This window comes from Elaeis guineensis, chromosome 7 (assembly GCF_000442705.2).
Source record: "Elaeis guineensis isolate ETL-2024a chromosome 7, EG11, whole genome shotgun sequence".
NCBI lineage: Eukaryota > Viridiplantae > Streptophyta > Magnoliopsida > Arecales > Arecaceae > Elaeis > Elaeis guineensis.
Genome location: NC_025999.2, coordinates 99,196,784 through 99,212,498, shown reverse-complemented (window position 1 = coordinate 99,212,498; position 15,715 = coordinate 99,196,784). Strand labels below are relative to the sequence as shown.

At 39.5% G+C, this 15,715-nt stretch overlaps 1 protein-coding gene across 1 annotated transcript; it reads right to left on the bottom strand.

Annotated features, from left to right (window-relative positions):
* Positions 1–1,891: 1,891 nt before the first annotated feature.
* LOC105048110 (shaggy-related protein kinase eta) lies at positions 1,892–13,345 on the bottom strand. Its single transcript, XM_010927313.4, has 12 exons — positions 13,155–13,345; positions 11,971–12,057; positions 11,817–11,876; positions 11,457–11,729; positions 11,294–11,368; positions 11,143–11,199; positions 8,988–9,128; positions 8,809–8,859; positions 8,634–8,729; positions 6,269–6,352; positions 5,306–5,407; positions 1,892–2,447 (listed from the first exon to the last, which is right to left on the bottom strand). Exons 1-12 carry the CDS (start codon positions 13,242–13,244, stop codon positions 2,352–2,354), a joined length of 1,212 nt encoding a protein of 403 aa, XP_010925615.1. The 5' UTR covers positions 13,245–13,345; the 3' UTR covers positions 1,892–2,351.
* Between the last annotated feature and the right edge of the window lie 2,370 nt (positions 13,346–15,715).

The following is a 15,715-nucleotide window of genomic DNA, read 5'->3' as shown; positions in this document are numbered from 1 at the left end:
AAAATGCTTCAGAACCCATTGAGTTTGTATTACTTGGGCATATATTATGTACCAGTAAATATGATATTAAAATCATATATCAATTTACTTAAAAATATATATATATTATTGGATGATTAATTTGCTAGATGTATATCATTTAGTCATGCGTCATAGACTAATAAATATAGTTTATAGTCATAAAAAGAAAAAAAATCTTATATTTTAAAGGAGGACAGAGAAATTTTGAAAGAAGGAAGATCTTATAAATAGACGAAAAGATAATAGGGGCTAAACGAGGAAGAAAAGGGATATAGGCGAAAAAAATCAGGGGATAAATTTTTTTTTTAAAAAAAGAGCCATGAGAAGAATAACTTATGTTAGTAAAAGAAATCCCACTCCATGTTGACTTTTCAATTTTGACCATAGATGGATGTGTTTGAATAATAGCAAAAAAAAAAAAATCATTTTATACATAGATCTTTGGCACGCACACCACAGAATTTTTATTCATCTACAGCATCCTACCAACTCATAAGACCAACCGGACGTGCAATAGTATCATGTCAAGGCACATTTATTCCAATTTTCTAGTATATTGCAAAAGAAGCCTTGGTTCTTGCTAGCTCAATTGACTTATGATTCCCAATGGTCACGATAAATGAAGCTCCACCTGTTCCTTACTGCCTGTGTGCAATGTGCTTGGCACATGCACCAATTGCACGTGAGGCAGTGCACCCCCCACGGGTAGAGAAGGTCCGGACTTCCGTCCTTAAAAAAATAATTGGTTGAATCAGATCCACCACGTTATCATGAACCAGTTCAACCAACATGTCTAAACATACTCTCAGGTGGTACATCTCCACTGTGAGTCAGGCCTCCGATTTTGATGATCCCTACAACAATCAACCACACCAGTGACCCGCCGTCTCCGTCAGCGATAGAATAACTTGCGAGGTCGCTGAAGGGAGAGAAGCGGGGAGGCCTTGTGTCAGGTCCCATGGAGGAACCAGGCATAGGGAGGACGGTGGCGACATTTTGCCCCTAGACAAAGAGCCACCAGTGAACTTCATCACTATAACCCTCCACTAATTGCCTTCGTAAACGACTGAAAAAGATAGATCAACTTCTTCAATTCTCAATTGAGGCTTTCTCACCATCTTCATCGTCTCTCCGTATTTGCGAATGGGCCAGAACTTCGGTAGATGATGGATTGCAGCACCGAACGCCAGCGATTGTCAGCGGGAGGTGGTGTCGACCACGGCATGGTGGAGCCACCTTACGTTGAACTACTATAACCATAGCCGTTAGGGGCAGGAGACCGGCGGGGGCTGAGGAGGATGCAGATGGCTTAAGATCGTCACATGAGGAACCGAAGACCGGCAATGATAACGAGGGCCCGAGCGGATGCCAATGGGGTCCAAGGAGATGTTCTGAAATAGCGCTAGAGGGGGTAGTCGTTCTCTCTCTCATGACGACATAAGAGGAGAAAGGAAGGTCCGGTCATTTTTGTTAGTATTTTTTTCACTCCCTTTTGTAAACGAAGGAGACGGTCAACAGTTTCTATCAGCAATTTGCTTTTCTCTTCGTCAATGCCTTTAGACGTGTTGATCACTCATTGAATTGGTCCAAAACTGACATGATGAATCTGATTCAACCAATAATTTTTCCCCACCCATCTGTCTCACCGTATGTTTTAATCCAGCAGAAAAAAATGCATAAATACTGACGAGAGGATTTTTGATGATAACCAGGGAAGCTAGATTTTACGCAACCAGATCTGTTAACTTCAGGCAAACCGGATACTATCTCATCCAAGCAAATGAATAGACTAATTCAGAGAAAACCAAGGAAAGACGGAAGAAATTTGATTACCTACATACAACCTCCCACCAATATGTAACGCAACCCGAAAAAAAGGGGGGGTTAAGATTTCCTTTGGATCAGAACCAGCGACACGACCAAAATTCTATTTTCCAGCTTCACAGAGAACACACTATCGACCAAGAACATTTACAAAAACTAATAAAGCTTCAAGGGCGTCCAACTTAAACTACTAATATACCAAAAAACAAGAAAAGACAAAGGGAACGGGAACGGGGCTCACGAACAACTGCTTCGGTAGCACAAGTAGAATTCCTCCAGCAACACTTCTTGCTCTTTGATGAACACTCGGCATCAGCATTTCCTCAGTCATGTTAATCTCAACGGTCGGACAATTCACAAGGCTGCAATATTGGTAGGGTTGAGGCATGCATCAGTTAACAGACCAGCAGCTCACTCTTTCAGCATTCATCATTTTCGTTCAAACCCTGAAGGCCCCCACGCTTTTGGTTGCCCTTCATCAGAAAGTGTAGTAACTAGTTGCTGCCTTATGTCCCAGCTGGACGTGTAAAATTAAGACCGTATTGTCGCTTCACATGCTCAGGTATCAGCTTGTTGATGAGCTCTGGCGAAGCATCTACTAACTGTAAAAAAAGAACAGAAGCTTGTGCAATGAATGTTGCATCAATAAACAAGGAAACTCAAAGAAATAGTGGACACACCAATAATAAATCCTCAATAACCAAAAATGTACTTCAAATTTGCAGTGTGAAGCATATTAACTGGGAAACATGCTCGCTGTTCCCGGAGGAATTCCAAGAGAAACTGAATCCGGAAACAGATTCCATGCATGGGGAGTGCAGACTTCAAAGCATGGCTTGGAGGAGGATGAAAGCATGAGATTTTTAGATTGGGATAATCCATGGGAACTAAACATGGGATTTTCATAGGGGAAAAGTAGTCCAATGAAACTATGTCTCTAACGGATAAGGAGTTTCATCAGCTTCCTGAATGGACTGGATACAACAACATTCATGTGATAACCCTCTTATCAAGGCCTATCATTTTTCTTAAATACATACACAAAACAAAAGATAGCAAATACTGAAAAAAGGAGTTTTCTATGTAGTAAATTTGTGGTTACTATTAACGCATCCCATGTCTGAGAAGCTCAAGATCATTCAATGAAAACTAGTTCTTTCTAGAAAACATCAATATTTTATATTTATATATTTCTGATGCTTTTTCTTTAGGAATTAACGTTTCTTGTTTCCTAAATCAGGTAGCTTTCCTAACCATGGCTTCCCATTCATGCTCTGTTAATGTTGTCCACATTAGTTTCCCTCATGGCAACTATAGTAGTCGGTCGTGGCAGCCATAGTAGTCTAAACTTCTACAGTATATGCAGGTGCTTTCAAGAACTGAAATTAGCCAGGCTGCGGTTCCCTCTAACTCCCAAACAGCAACATGCAAACATAATATCTAAGCTGCTATGACCATGCATATTAAATACCAAGTAGCATTCCAGCACAATGTGTATACCTGCCTCCTTGTTGTGGAAGCAACATGTAAGAATACCACAGGAAGGAGAAACATTTCATACATATTATCAGCTTGATGAAAATCAGATGAAGCTGCACATTCCTAAGCCAGATTCAACATCCCAACAATGGCTGACATAAAATATATCTCACTACTTACACATGGAATGTGAATATGTTTATCAATATCTGAACCCCATTTAGGGCTTTGTAAATAAGTTTCTGAAGGTTTTAAAAGTCTGACAATATGACATGTATCTAATTTTACAAGTAGATACTAGAACATAAACATTAAAAAGAGAAATAGATGATGATAATGAACAATTCATTTGGTAAATTGGCACAATTCCACTGAGCTTTATCATGCAATTGGAATCATCCAATTGTCTAGGATACCATTAGTCAGATTATAGAAGAACTGTAACCGTACAAACATCTACTATTAATACTAATTGATAAAATAAAACATATTTGGTTCCCAGATAGCTAAGTGGGGGTAGATACTTTTAACTATTGGTAATCACCCCCTAATCAGATAAGCATGTGTGAACATTATTCGCTGTTTCATAGATGTTGTGAGATAAGTTGTGGCAGAAAGTGAAAAACCAAGGGAGAGAAGGGAGATCTCCAGTGGTTAAATCTATTTCACCTCGCCCATGAAATAAATTTAAACCCAGTTCAGCTGCTTTTTAGGGTGTTGGTCAAATAAAGTGAGCACAGCATTTTTCGCCTGGCTGGTTAGGTGGATAACCACCAGCTAACCACCGCCTAACCAGCATCCAAACAGGCCCCGACTTGTCACAGTACAAGCACTTAATTCATAAAAATAGAGCTGAAGTCACTTCAAAAGAGCAATATTAACTTCTATTTTATTAAATGCATGCAATTTGCCAGACTTCTCCATGACTAAATTATCAATTTATAAGAACTGATCCTGCCAACTAAAAAAAGCAATGGTTTTGGAAGATCATAATGTGTGGCAACCATACAACGCATCCAAAAAGTCAAATAATGGACTTTTAGCAGTTATACGTTGCATCCTATATTGGCATTTTACTGTTTCTAACATTGAAACCATTAAGGATTAAACAAAAAGATAGATACCACGGATAAAAGAATTTGCTAAAGACTTTGTTGATGCATTTCAAAAGGAGAGATGAAGGAAAGATGGAAAGAGGGCAATGTTGCCTGCAGCAGGCAATACAATGTTCACTGCAGGTGAGGTGGACTGCAGGTGGCACTAAGGGGGAAGATTGTAAGGAAGCCCACACACTGGATTAAATGATGCAATACTGAATATCCTACCACTGACACTAGCTAATAATGACGATTTAGTATAACAGAATTCAAGTTTGATTCCAACCATAGAACAGATATGTGCTGCTAATTAGCATCTTTCCATGCTATATGTGGTGATATTTCTTATGGAAACATGTTATACAATAAACAGAAAGTTTGATTACTCTCACTCTGTAGTAGACTGAACCTAAGTCAACTTAATACGGGGATATGCACATTATTAATCCACGCAGAACATTAGTTTAATAAACAATACATGTACCCAGAAAGTCGAATCACATTGCCCCTATAAAAGATTGAACCTGCGCCAGGGTAAGAAAGGCGACATCAAATATAATCAGTTAATCTGGGCGTGAGGGTTACATGGTGCTGACCATCCACAAGAGAAATACATATCAAAAAGAAAAGATACCCAGATATTCTGGGCCAAGAATGGCTGCAATTGGAAAGCACAGTAAGAAATATATCTCTGGGATGTTGGAAAGCACGGTAAGAAATATATCTCTGGAACTGAGCTTCCATGCTTTGCACAATTTAGCCACACAAGCATATAAGATTAACATACCACATCAAACTTGGAAATCCCCAGAAGCACATGCCAAGCAGTAATACAACAGTCATGCTTAAGGACAACCAAATCTTTTTGGAGTTCAAACACTTACTTCTTGTTTAAAGTTGAAGAGAGGAGGAAAAGGGCGACCACTTGGCAACCGCGCATTGGGCTCCCGTAGCTCATCAAAGAAAGGATGGGCACAAGCCTCAAGCTGCAACAAAAATACTTTGACATTGAATTCATAATAAATGTAGATATAATTTTTCCAAATCAATTCACATAATTATGCATGTATTTTTTAAGGAAATAATTGCAGTCCAATATAGCCAGCAGACAGCACAGGAACCTGCCCTAACAGCAAGACAAATCCACCAGAGTCAATAGTTTGACTTGCAGGACAAGTGGTTGCTCTTCGGTGCCCATGATTCAAAAAGGGACCTATGCAAAGGACTGTGTTTGAAGTTTGAACAATTTAAATTATTGACTTTGGGAGTTCAGATTACAATTCAATCTTGTCCTTCAAATAGAAAATTGGCTGAAGGCAGATTTGTGAGCTTTCTGATCCAAATATTATCATATTGAAACACTAGTTGTTAAGCTATAATCTGTTAGCACGTCAAATTAACGTGTTATCCATAGTGTATATGTCTAAAAAAATAATTAACCTTCATTTATTGTATTTTATTTTATCCATACGAAATAACCAAACTGCAAAGACGAGTAAAACTAGCAACACAGAAATGCTATCAGATTAACGAGCATCATAAATAGACTAATTGCAAATACATGAAAGTAGTTTGACAAGAAATCTGCATTTATCAAATGGAAAAAGATAGATGGCATCAACTGATAGCTATTAATTGACAAGTTATTGATGCATAATAATGAAGAGGTTTACAGATAAAAATCACTGCATAAAAGTTTTGAAAACATATAATCAGGAAGTGGGGAGAACGAAATATTTTGATTCGATACAGCAGTATGAAGGAAGATATTTTCTTATCACAATTTATGGTATATAGATTTTGCCGGGTTTACAGTTATAAGATGCAGAACTGAAGGGAGAACTCACTGCAGTGCAACGAAGGTTTGGTGAATATTGAAGAAGACGTGATGCAAGATCTATAGCTTCTGGAGGCATTCGCTTGTGGAAAACCTAATGAATAAAACTCATCATAACTCATAGGCACAAATACCAGAAATAATAAATATGTGCAGTGAGAATCTTTCTGAAAAGGAAATGATGATTAATCTTAGCTACAATGATATACAGCATTCAGTTAGCAGCTATCAAGTAGGAAGGCGTAAGGATAAGCTCTTCTCTAAGATCAATAGATCACATGATGACTATGCCAAAAGTCTGCATTTTGACTTGTACTGGGAGCTTCCTTCCCAGCAGCTGCCTTCCCATCTTTATCCAAATGTACTAGAAACTTATCTGCTAACTGCTCTAAGTTGCAGGTAGGTGTCCAACATCAGAAGAGGAAAAAGGTAAGTGCTTTTAGTTCATTTCACCTCTGCAACAACCCTATTAGTTTCACTAAACTCGTACTGCAACTTGGACCAGGTTGACCAGAACCCAAAATCCAAATTGTTAGTAGAGGCAGGGCATATATGTACCCAAGTTACGTTTCAGGTATGCTGGAATCAGGGGCTTACCCAACTACAAAATCAACCTAAGCAACCAAGGCTCATATAAGACGATCCTCAACCAAATCAACTTACTCCATAACCATTAAGTGTTGTTCCACCTACTAGGTGCATGCTTTATTAATCCTTATTCCCGTTTGTTCAACTCCAGGGCTAAGTGGCTAAAGTCAATGAGGAAACCTGTCATAATCCAAACTCAACATGATAAAGTGCGACCCTTAACATAGACCAATACAAGACCAACCTTAGTTGATCTACAATGTTGATAATGCATGTGTCAATGAAAAAGTATATACTTGTAATATATGTAGTTACACATGCTATAAAAGTAGAGTACCTCAGTATTAAATTTGATTTAAAGTGTAACTCTTCATTGGATTATTCATAGTTGTATGTTATTCAAGTTCTCCAACAAATATGACCATCCCTTTCAACCTAACCTAACCCATTTCAGTCTAGTTCTGTCCTTATTGATGGCAGAGTGTGATGGCACTTCGGTTAGGTAAGATTGCTAATGAGCTGGACCCCAGTCAGCCACCATAATCCTGGGCCTGCCTTGAAGAAAATAAACATTTTGGTTCAGACACAAGCTTGATCTGAATATTAACATCAAGGCTTAAGCCGAAACCTAGCCTAATCTTAAAGCTCAAGTTCAAATCAGGTATCATCAAAAAAGCAGTTTAAGTAAGAAAATGGCAAAATTCTCAAAAGAATGCTTCATGCATAATTATGGACAGGAGAAGAGGTATATGGGCAGAAAAGGTCATGCAAAAAAGAGAGAACCAAGATTTAGGTCAGATTTATTGACTGTGAGAGGTTGGAGAATTAATGAGGGCCTTTCATTTCAACAAATAGGTAGCCCAGATTATATCTTATATATTTAAAGCATCTATGAGTGCATGTGTGTGTGGTGTATACAATAACTGATTACAGTTTGAGACAGGCCTGAGCGAAGTCAACTGATATCTAGTACAGATCAAGTTCAATCTTAAAAACCAGAGCTCAACATGACTTGGTCTGAGCCAGGCCAATCATCCTGCCTAGGAATATGTGGTCAGGTTATGTAGGGCTGGGCTTGGATACTTAACTAGTTGGATTGGTCTATAACCAGATCTGTCCAGCCCAAGTTTCACCTTAATCCAATTTGAAGTGAAGACTTTGTAAAGTCTGAGAAATGTAAATAAACAATATACCAGGTTACAAATCATATTGCATCACCTTGAAGCTAATATAAGACTCTAAGGGGCACATTGCTAAAGCATTACTGAGGTCAAATACCAAAAACTCATAAGAAATAATCCTATCAACCAGCTAATCTCTAAATCTGAGCTTCAAGAGATAGAGCATAAATTTATATAATCAACAATGCAGGCAGTTGGATTCTAGCAAGGCACAAAGCAGACCACAACCATACTAGCTGGAAAGCATTTTGTAAGAAATAAATAACTTGTTTTATGATTTATCCAGAGAGATACTTTGGCATGTTGCAAACAAATATGGACTAGAATATCCTAAAGTTGCAGCTAATTACAACTATTTGTTGGTTTCCAGCATCATACAAGGATTTGAGAAGCTTCAAAAAGGATATAAAGTAAGCAAACAAGGAAGCACTGCATTTTAAGGTTATGGAAGGAAAAATCCAGACAACAGGCCTTAGAACTCAAAACAAGTGAATTCTTGGTGGCCTAAAAGCAATATAATCTTATTAGTTAAGACAATCAAGAAGGGACAAAAAATATAAATAATAGAAAACATTGAAATGGTATAAGAAGAATGTGTGTATCTACCTTGTGCCAAGGATGAGCTTTTATCTGTGGAAACCTAAATTCTGTATAGTTAGGATTCATGCATCGAATCTCCTCCCGAGTCGGAGTACCAAGAACCTGAAAAAAGCACCTCATTGATTATGAAACTTTACAACAAAAACAAGGAGTTTTGAACACATGCATGCTTATATCATACCTTGATTATCTCAACAAGCTGATCAACAGAACTTTCTCCAGGAAATAATGGCTGATGAGATTGTAAACAAGAAAGAGATAGGCAAATGATTAGTTACAGTTTGATCTGGCTGAAAAAGAAATATTGCTATGACAGCAGAATTAGAAAGTGAACAAACAAATGGAAGAACAAATACTCACCTGGCCAAGAAGCAACTCCGCAAGTACACATCCTGCTGACCATATATCAATAGATGCTGTATATTCTGTTGCACCAAATATGAGCTCTGGAGCACGGTAATAGCGAGAGCAGATGTATGATATGTTTCCTTCACCCTTAACCTGATGTGGCAAACAGATATTTACAGGTTAACCATATAAAATAGATAATTTTGAGAAAAGATCAAGATTATAAAGATTTAGGAAGCAAGACGCTTGCCACTTCTCTCAAGGCAGCTAAATGATGTGCTTTCACTATGTCTGTGGAAATATAAACTATGGGTGGAGAGATGAGCGAAGTATTTTTAGGAAAGTCCAAAAGTTGTGTGATGAAATGTGTATATAACATAAGAACAATACATTATAAGGTAATCATAATCAATATGCTACAACCCGACTGGATATGGACCACAATGATGCTTCCTTGCTTGGCTAACATGTAGAATGGCAACATAAGGACGTATTCAAAGACCAAGCATACAAAGTTTTACACCAAAGCACGCATAAGTACGGAGTTCTAATAGGGTCTGATGTTCCAATCACAATATTATCCTGACTCATTTGTTTGCATGCTCAGTTGCAAGGGAAAAGAGCTCAGACCATAACCATTTTATGATTCTCTCATGAACTAAGGGCCTTGATGCCTTGCGATATTTCATAAATTTATACAGGTTACTCTATTTTCTTCAATGTACCATAAATCCCCATAACCTATTAACCATGCGTCCTCAAATAAATCTAAGGCAAAACAAAAGCTGCAAATCATCCATTCAAGTTTTCTATCTAACTTAGCACCTCATTTGCAAAATACACATTTGGCTGGCTAAGTAAAAGTCTCCTGCAAGCATATCCTGTTTGAGAAGTTGATAACCTCTATGATGCTTTATTTGATTCATACCACTCATATGCCGGAGATCAGCCAATTGAAAATTGACTAGCTATACACAAAGTTGAACTAAAATTTCAACCCACTCAGTATTTTGCTTCCAACAGAAAAGTTCCCTTTATTTGAAACGCACCACCGGGACTAGCTGTGCTTATAAATGTCATTAGTTTTCACAATCAAAATGCTCACTCCTACTCTAGCTGTCTTCCAAGACACAATAAGTACTAAATAAATTCCAAAAGGTTTTATACAGTCAAGATTATTATGCAGTTTCTCTTCACCCAAACGAACACATCCATCTGAAGTTACACAAGCAACTAGTCTTTCTCATTATTCAGGTAGCCGCTTGTTGATTAATATAAATATGTGCTTATGGTTAAACCTAAAATACCATTGGCTTCAAATGTTCTATATAAGATATAATAGTCACCATTTGAATACACATTGTGTTTGCCCTTTGCGATAATATATCTCAGGCATCCTCTTTATCCTTATATAATTTCAACTTCCGCAAAGCAATTGTCCACATCCATATACTTCCAGGAAGAATAATGGTCAGCACTCAAAATATCACCGACAAGTATCAATATGCCATGGTGTTTGTTCACCAAAAGGTTCAAAATGTCAGATGGTCCCTTTATTCTCCAACCCAGCAACCTAACAAGCTAAAAAGTATAAGGATTAAGGAAGATTTAAGAATCAATCAAGAAGAAGAAAATAACAAAGGAACTGTTTTGGATACACTTTCAGAGGCAAGTGAAAGAATATGCTCATTGAAGAATTATCAGATGCAAGCCTTCATTTTACAGGAAACATCAAAATTTCAAAACAATTGTGCAGAATTTAGAATACATTACGACACCATAATCATTGTACAGATTTGAATGCAACGTAAATGGTAAAAATTGTAAAAATAGTCACATAAGTCTAAACCATACAGATACAAAATGAGTTTTCAGAATCTGGATGCCATTGTTTACAGGGAATCATAATAACAACATAGTGATTAGAGTGAGCACACGTGCATGCCAGAAATCAATAGCGATATAAATTTGTTTCCAGTGAAAACCCAGTCCTTTGCATGTAAATACATTTCCCATATTTCCTAAAAGGCTAGCAATAAGTACTTTATTGGTGCCGCACCAAAAGCTACATATATATATGTCATGATGCATTCATAAAATCCAAAATTGTGCACACGTACATGTTATTTTCATTCAAAAACATTGAAATTCAGAATGATTAACTCACCAGAACTTTGGCACTTCCAAAATCACAGAGCTTGACTTGATGAGTAAGAGGATCAACCTACAGGATGATAATTGACAATAAGACAAGAATCAAATAATCATTATCCAGAGACGAACAAGGTAAGCCATTTATACCCAAATTACAAGCATACCAGAAGATTCTGTGGCTTCACATCTCTATGACAAACTCCTGGAACAGTATGAATATATGCTAACCCCCTAAATATCTGCATCAAAACATAAAGGGAATTAAATACATGCCAATACCAATTTTCCACGGTACACCTAAAGGATATTTAAAAAAAATGAGGGTACCTGGTACATATAAAGTTTCACATAGATGAGTGGCATCCTCTGGTTCACATTGCTATAATGCTTCAGGACACGAAATAGAGTTTCAGGGACGTATTCCATGACCAGGTTGAGAAACAGTTCATCTCTGTTTGTGGTGGAAAAGAAACAATGCTTCAGAGAAATCACATTTGGATGATCCATCGAGCGCATCAGTTGTAGCTCACGGTTTTTGTATCGCCTGTCCTGCAAGACCTTTTTTATAGCAACAGTCTCCCCTGTTTCTAAGCATTTAGCCTACACATTCAAGCAACCAACGGAAAACCAATTACCAAACCTGCGCTGCAGATGAAGTTAGACCACATTAAAATGTTAGAATTATACCTGAAAGACAACTCCAAATGACCCAGTACCCACAACACGCTCTGCCATATAACTGATGGTCTGAAAGTCATGAGAAGTAGAACCCAAGTTAAAAGTGACATATTTTTGAAGCTCAGCTAACTGCAGCTTGTAGAGCAATTTTACAGAAGCTCACTCTCTTGGATTCGCCATTTTTTCCTCCAATGGTAGTAGAGATAATGTGACCGGTGGCTGGACCATTCCCCTCAACAACAGAGGCTTCCTGTTGACATTTTCACTCAGTGTCAATATCAGTATGAGAAAGAAAATCATAGGGAAAGAGGGCAAGAAATATAAGTCAAAATGAAAGGCATTAGTACTCGGAGAAATCAGAACCATCTCAAATCAAGATCAATGTACCAACCATTGGAAACAATGGCATGCAAAAGATATTATGGAGGAGCTTGAAGAGGGGAAGAAACAGCAATGGGGAACTAAAAGAAAAGCCGATACATAAGGAAAAAGAACCCTAACAGCTCATAACTCCCAAGAAAGCAACCATAACCTCAAAGCTTGCGCATCGGACAACAAAAAACACGGAATCGGTTAGCAGTGGAAATCGTTGAGAGCGAATACCACGTAACAATATCCATCAAGCAACCCAGAAAGATTGAACGACAAGCTACAAGAAAAATTCATGATGGCGGAAAGAACACGATGTCAAAGCAACGGCAGTTCAGAGACTATGCACAAAAAGACAAAACTTGAGTTCACGTAAAGGATCCAACCAAAACCCTATAATGCATCAAATGTCCCATGACAACCAACGATTTGAGAACTCCAGAGGACGATCGAGCGTTAGGAATAAGAATCTTGGCAAAATGGGAACAGAAGCATATAAAAAGAAAGGAAAAAAAATTCTATCCCAGCGTAACACTGAAACGTGATGGGAGATCCAATTAGGTTTTACTAAAACTAGAAAGAGAACTCAGTAACCCAATCAGAGGAATTTAGACAAGTACAGAAAGCCATAGACAAAGTACTGGTTACATTAGCCGATTCGATAAGAAACTGGGACCAGAATCTAAAGAAACTAAAAAATCAGGAAAAAGAAATGCCGCAGGATCTTTAAAAAACTAAATAAAACGATAAATCAAATTTCGGAATCGAAAAGAAACGGACGAAGTAGCTCACAAACCACGTTGATCTCCTTCCAAATACCGAGAAAATGTGACCGAAGGACCAAGAACAGAAAAAAAAAAAAAAAAACTAGAGTCAGCCGATCGGTCGGAACAAAAGATGATCCTATGAATCTGGAACCAAAATCTCCGGAATCCGGCAGAGATTCGCCGGAGAATGACTGAGTTCGGCGAAGAATACCTTGTCTTCAGCCATCTCTGGCCGGCGAGGAGCGATTGTCATAGGCTTAGGTTCGGGGGCGCGATGAGGCCCCAGCGGCAGCAAAGCCATGTGGAACAGCACCACCTACTCGGCCTCTCTCTTTCCCCACTTTCTCCTCCCCCTCCCATTCGGGCCATTCCCAAAATACCCACGATCTTAGCCACCAAATTAACGCTAAAACCCCACCGTTTTTTGATTTATTGAAACTTTTAACTCGAGCTTCTCTACGCCAGAGCCATCAAAATAACCACCCAAGATATTTGGGGAAACAACGAAGCTGCCCCTGGAGCGGCGGGTTGGCAGGCGAGAGGCATGCTCCTTCCTATAACGCCCCTGGAGCTGTCCGTCTCCAGACAAGGAGCCTGTCGAATAAAATAATTGGCCTCCATCATGCGTCCTAGCTGCTACCACTGCCCGTTATTTTGAGTTCGACCGCAAAGGCTCTTAGGTATGGCTTCTCCCGGTGCTGGTCCCAAACATACCCCTCCATTATGGGTTGGAAAACGACCAGATTATCCGTTATTTTGGCCCGTGACCGAGTTGGGGACGACAGGGTCGCCTTCGGACGGTGGGAATCCTACTGTATTTTGGGATTCCGGGAGTGGCCTTGTCGAGGGGCACTGTCGTAATTGATGGGGTCAAGGAGGGTAGGGCGGTCAAACAGGCGGACTGGAGCGACGAGCGGGATTTTTTTTTTTGTTCTTCCGTAAACCGGTTTTTCGGCAGAAATCAATGCTCGGTGGAACTGCGAGGCCACAAAGACAGGTGAAATTATTGCATGCACTTTCAAAAGAAAAAAAAAAACCTGTTTTGGATGATTGATCCACTGTTTCGACAACCATTGCTTCCGTTTGGAAGGAGACCTCCGGGACACGGAATCGAACAGTCATATGTTTTTCTTTTTTGTGTACTGCTGCGTACAGGGTACTGCGTTCGTGGATAACTTGCGCCGCTTAATTGTTCCAAGCCCGGATGTCCAGAAGCAGTTACCAAACTGATTCCCTGTCCAAGACAGCATGAGAGGACTGGTTTGATTCATTAGCAGTTTGTTTATTTATTTATTTATCAGAACCGGACAAGAAAATCCGAAAATACAAACTAACTTCGTGAAGCAGTTACCAAAGATCTAAAAATCACCTCAGAAAGCTCTACTGTCATGATCAATACTCTCTCCGTAATGAATCTCACAAAATATTCGAACACCGTACTATTCCTAACCAGTCAGTTATAGAGAGCCATGTAGACCGTACAGATATCAATCGCTCTAGACATGCTTCCATCAATAAATATTGCACTCTAAAAGCTACAGAAATACATGGGTCGGGTCCTTCATCTGAATAATTTGCTGGAATAACCCCTCCAGAGATTAAACAAACCTCGTCGTTGGGCACCGAAAACGAACATTCTCAAAGATCTCCTCCTCCCGGTCGCAGCAGGGACATGCCAATGGAATGTTCATGCCCCTAGCTCATAAGAGAGATCTAGTCGGGAGCTGGCACTAAGCCATCTTTTAAAAAAAAGTAGCTCACCCCAATCTTCTAAATACATCCAACATCTCTGTGCCTATCCAGATCCCTAATGTACTGCCGGTAGATGTCGGATGTCGCGGTCCTCAACGTGCATGAGTATCTCCAAACCCTGATATCTTGTTTGCTGTGAGGAGGGATCGCCAAGGACGTCATCCACTCCCCCAAGTGTTCCCCAAACAATCGGGACACCACCTTCCAGTCCATCCCCTCCCATCACCATGGAGGAGATCTACAATTCTTAAGGGCTTGGTGACCTCAGAGTTGATGAACGTCGGCCAATGACTCAAGGCCAGATCTCTAACCCATACATCATGCAACATGCTCACTAACCTCTCATCTCCCACCAGCCACTCCAACTGAGGAATGACATCATAGGCACGCACACATATCTCACTGCAAAGGAAAGGGCACCTCGACCAGACTAGATCTCACCATCAACAAGCCAGGGACCATATCTATCCATCATGATGGTACTCCATAAGGTATCAGGGCTGAGGAATAATTGCACTGCATGTCTCGCAATAAGGGCCTCTCTCCTAATCCCTAAAGTCTAGATGCCCAATCCACCATCTCTAAGAGGCTGACACACCACTTCTTGAGCCAGCAGATGAACACCACCCCTACCATCAGGGCGGGACCTCTATAGGAAATATCTAAAGAGCTGCTTTAGCTTCGCCGCCATAGATCTAGGGAGGATTGTATTTAAAAGTAGATAAACATATACGAAACTGAGAACAAACCTGATCAGGGTGACTCGACCCATCATCAATAAAGCACGGGCTTGCCAGCCCTCCAATCTCTCTTGGATCGTCCGCTCCAAGTCCATACACTCAACTCTCCTGAGTCTACAGCCTGTGATAGGGACTTCCAAGTACTTCAGAGTCCCATTCAGCTCTTCAACCTCAAGCGTATCACCGATCGCAAGTCTCACTTAGGCTGGTGTCCTTGGGTTGAACACAACTACAAACTTGGGAGCCCCCATCTTCACTATAACTGAAGGTCAAGTTTGAT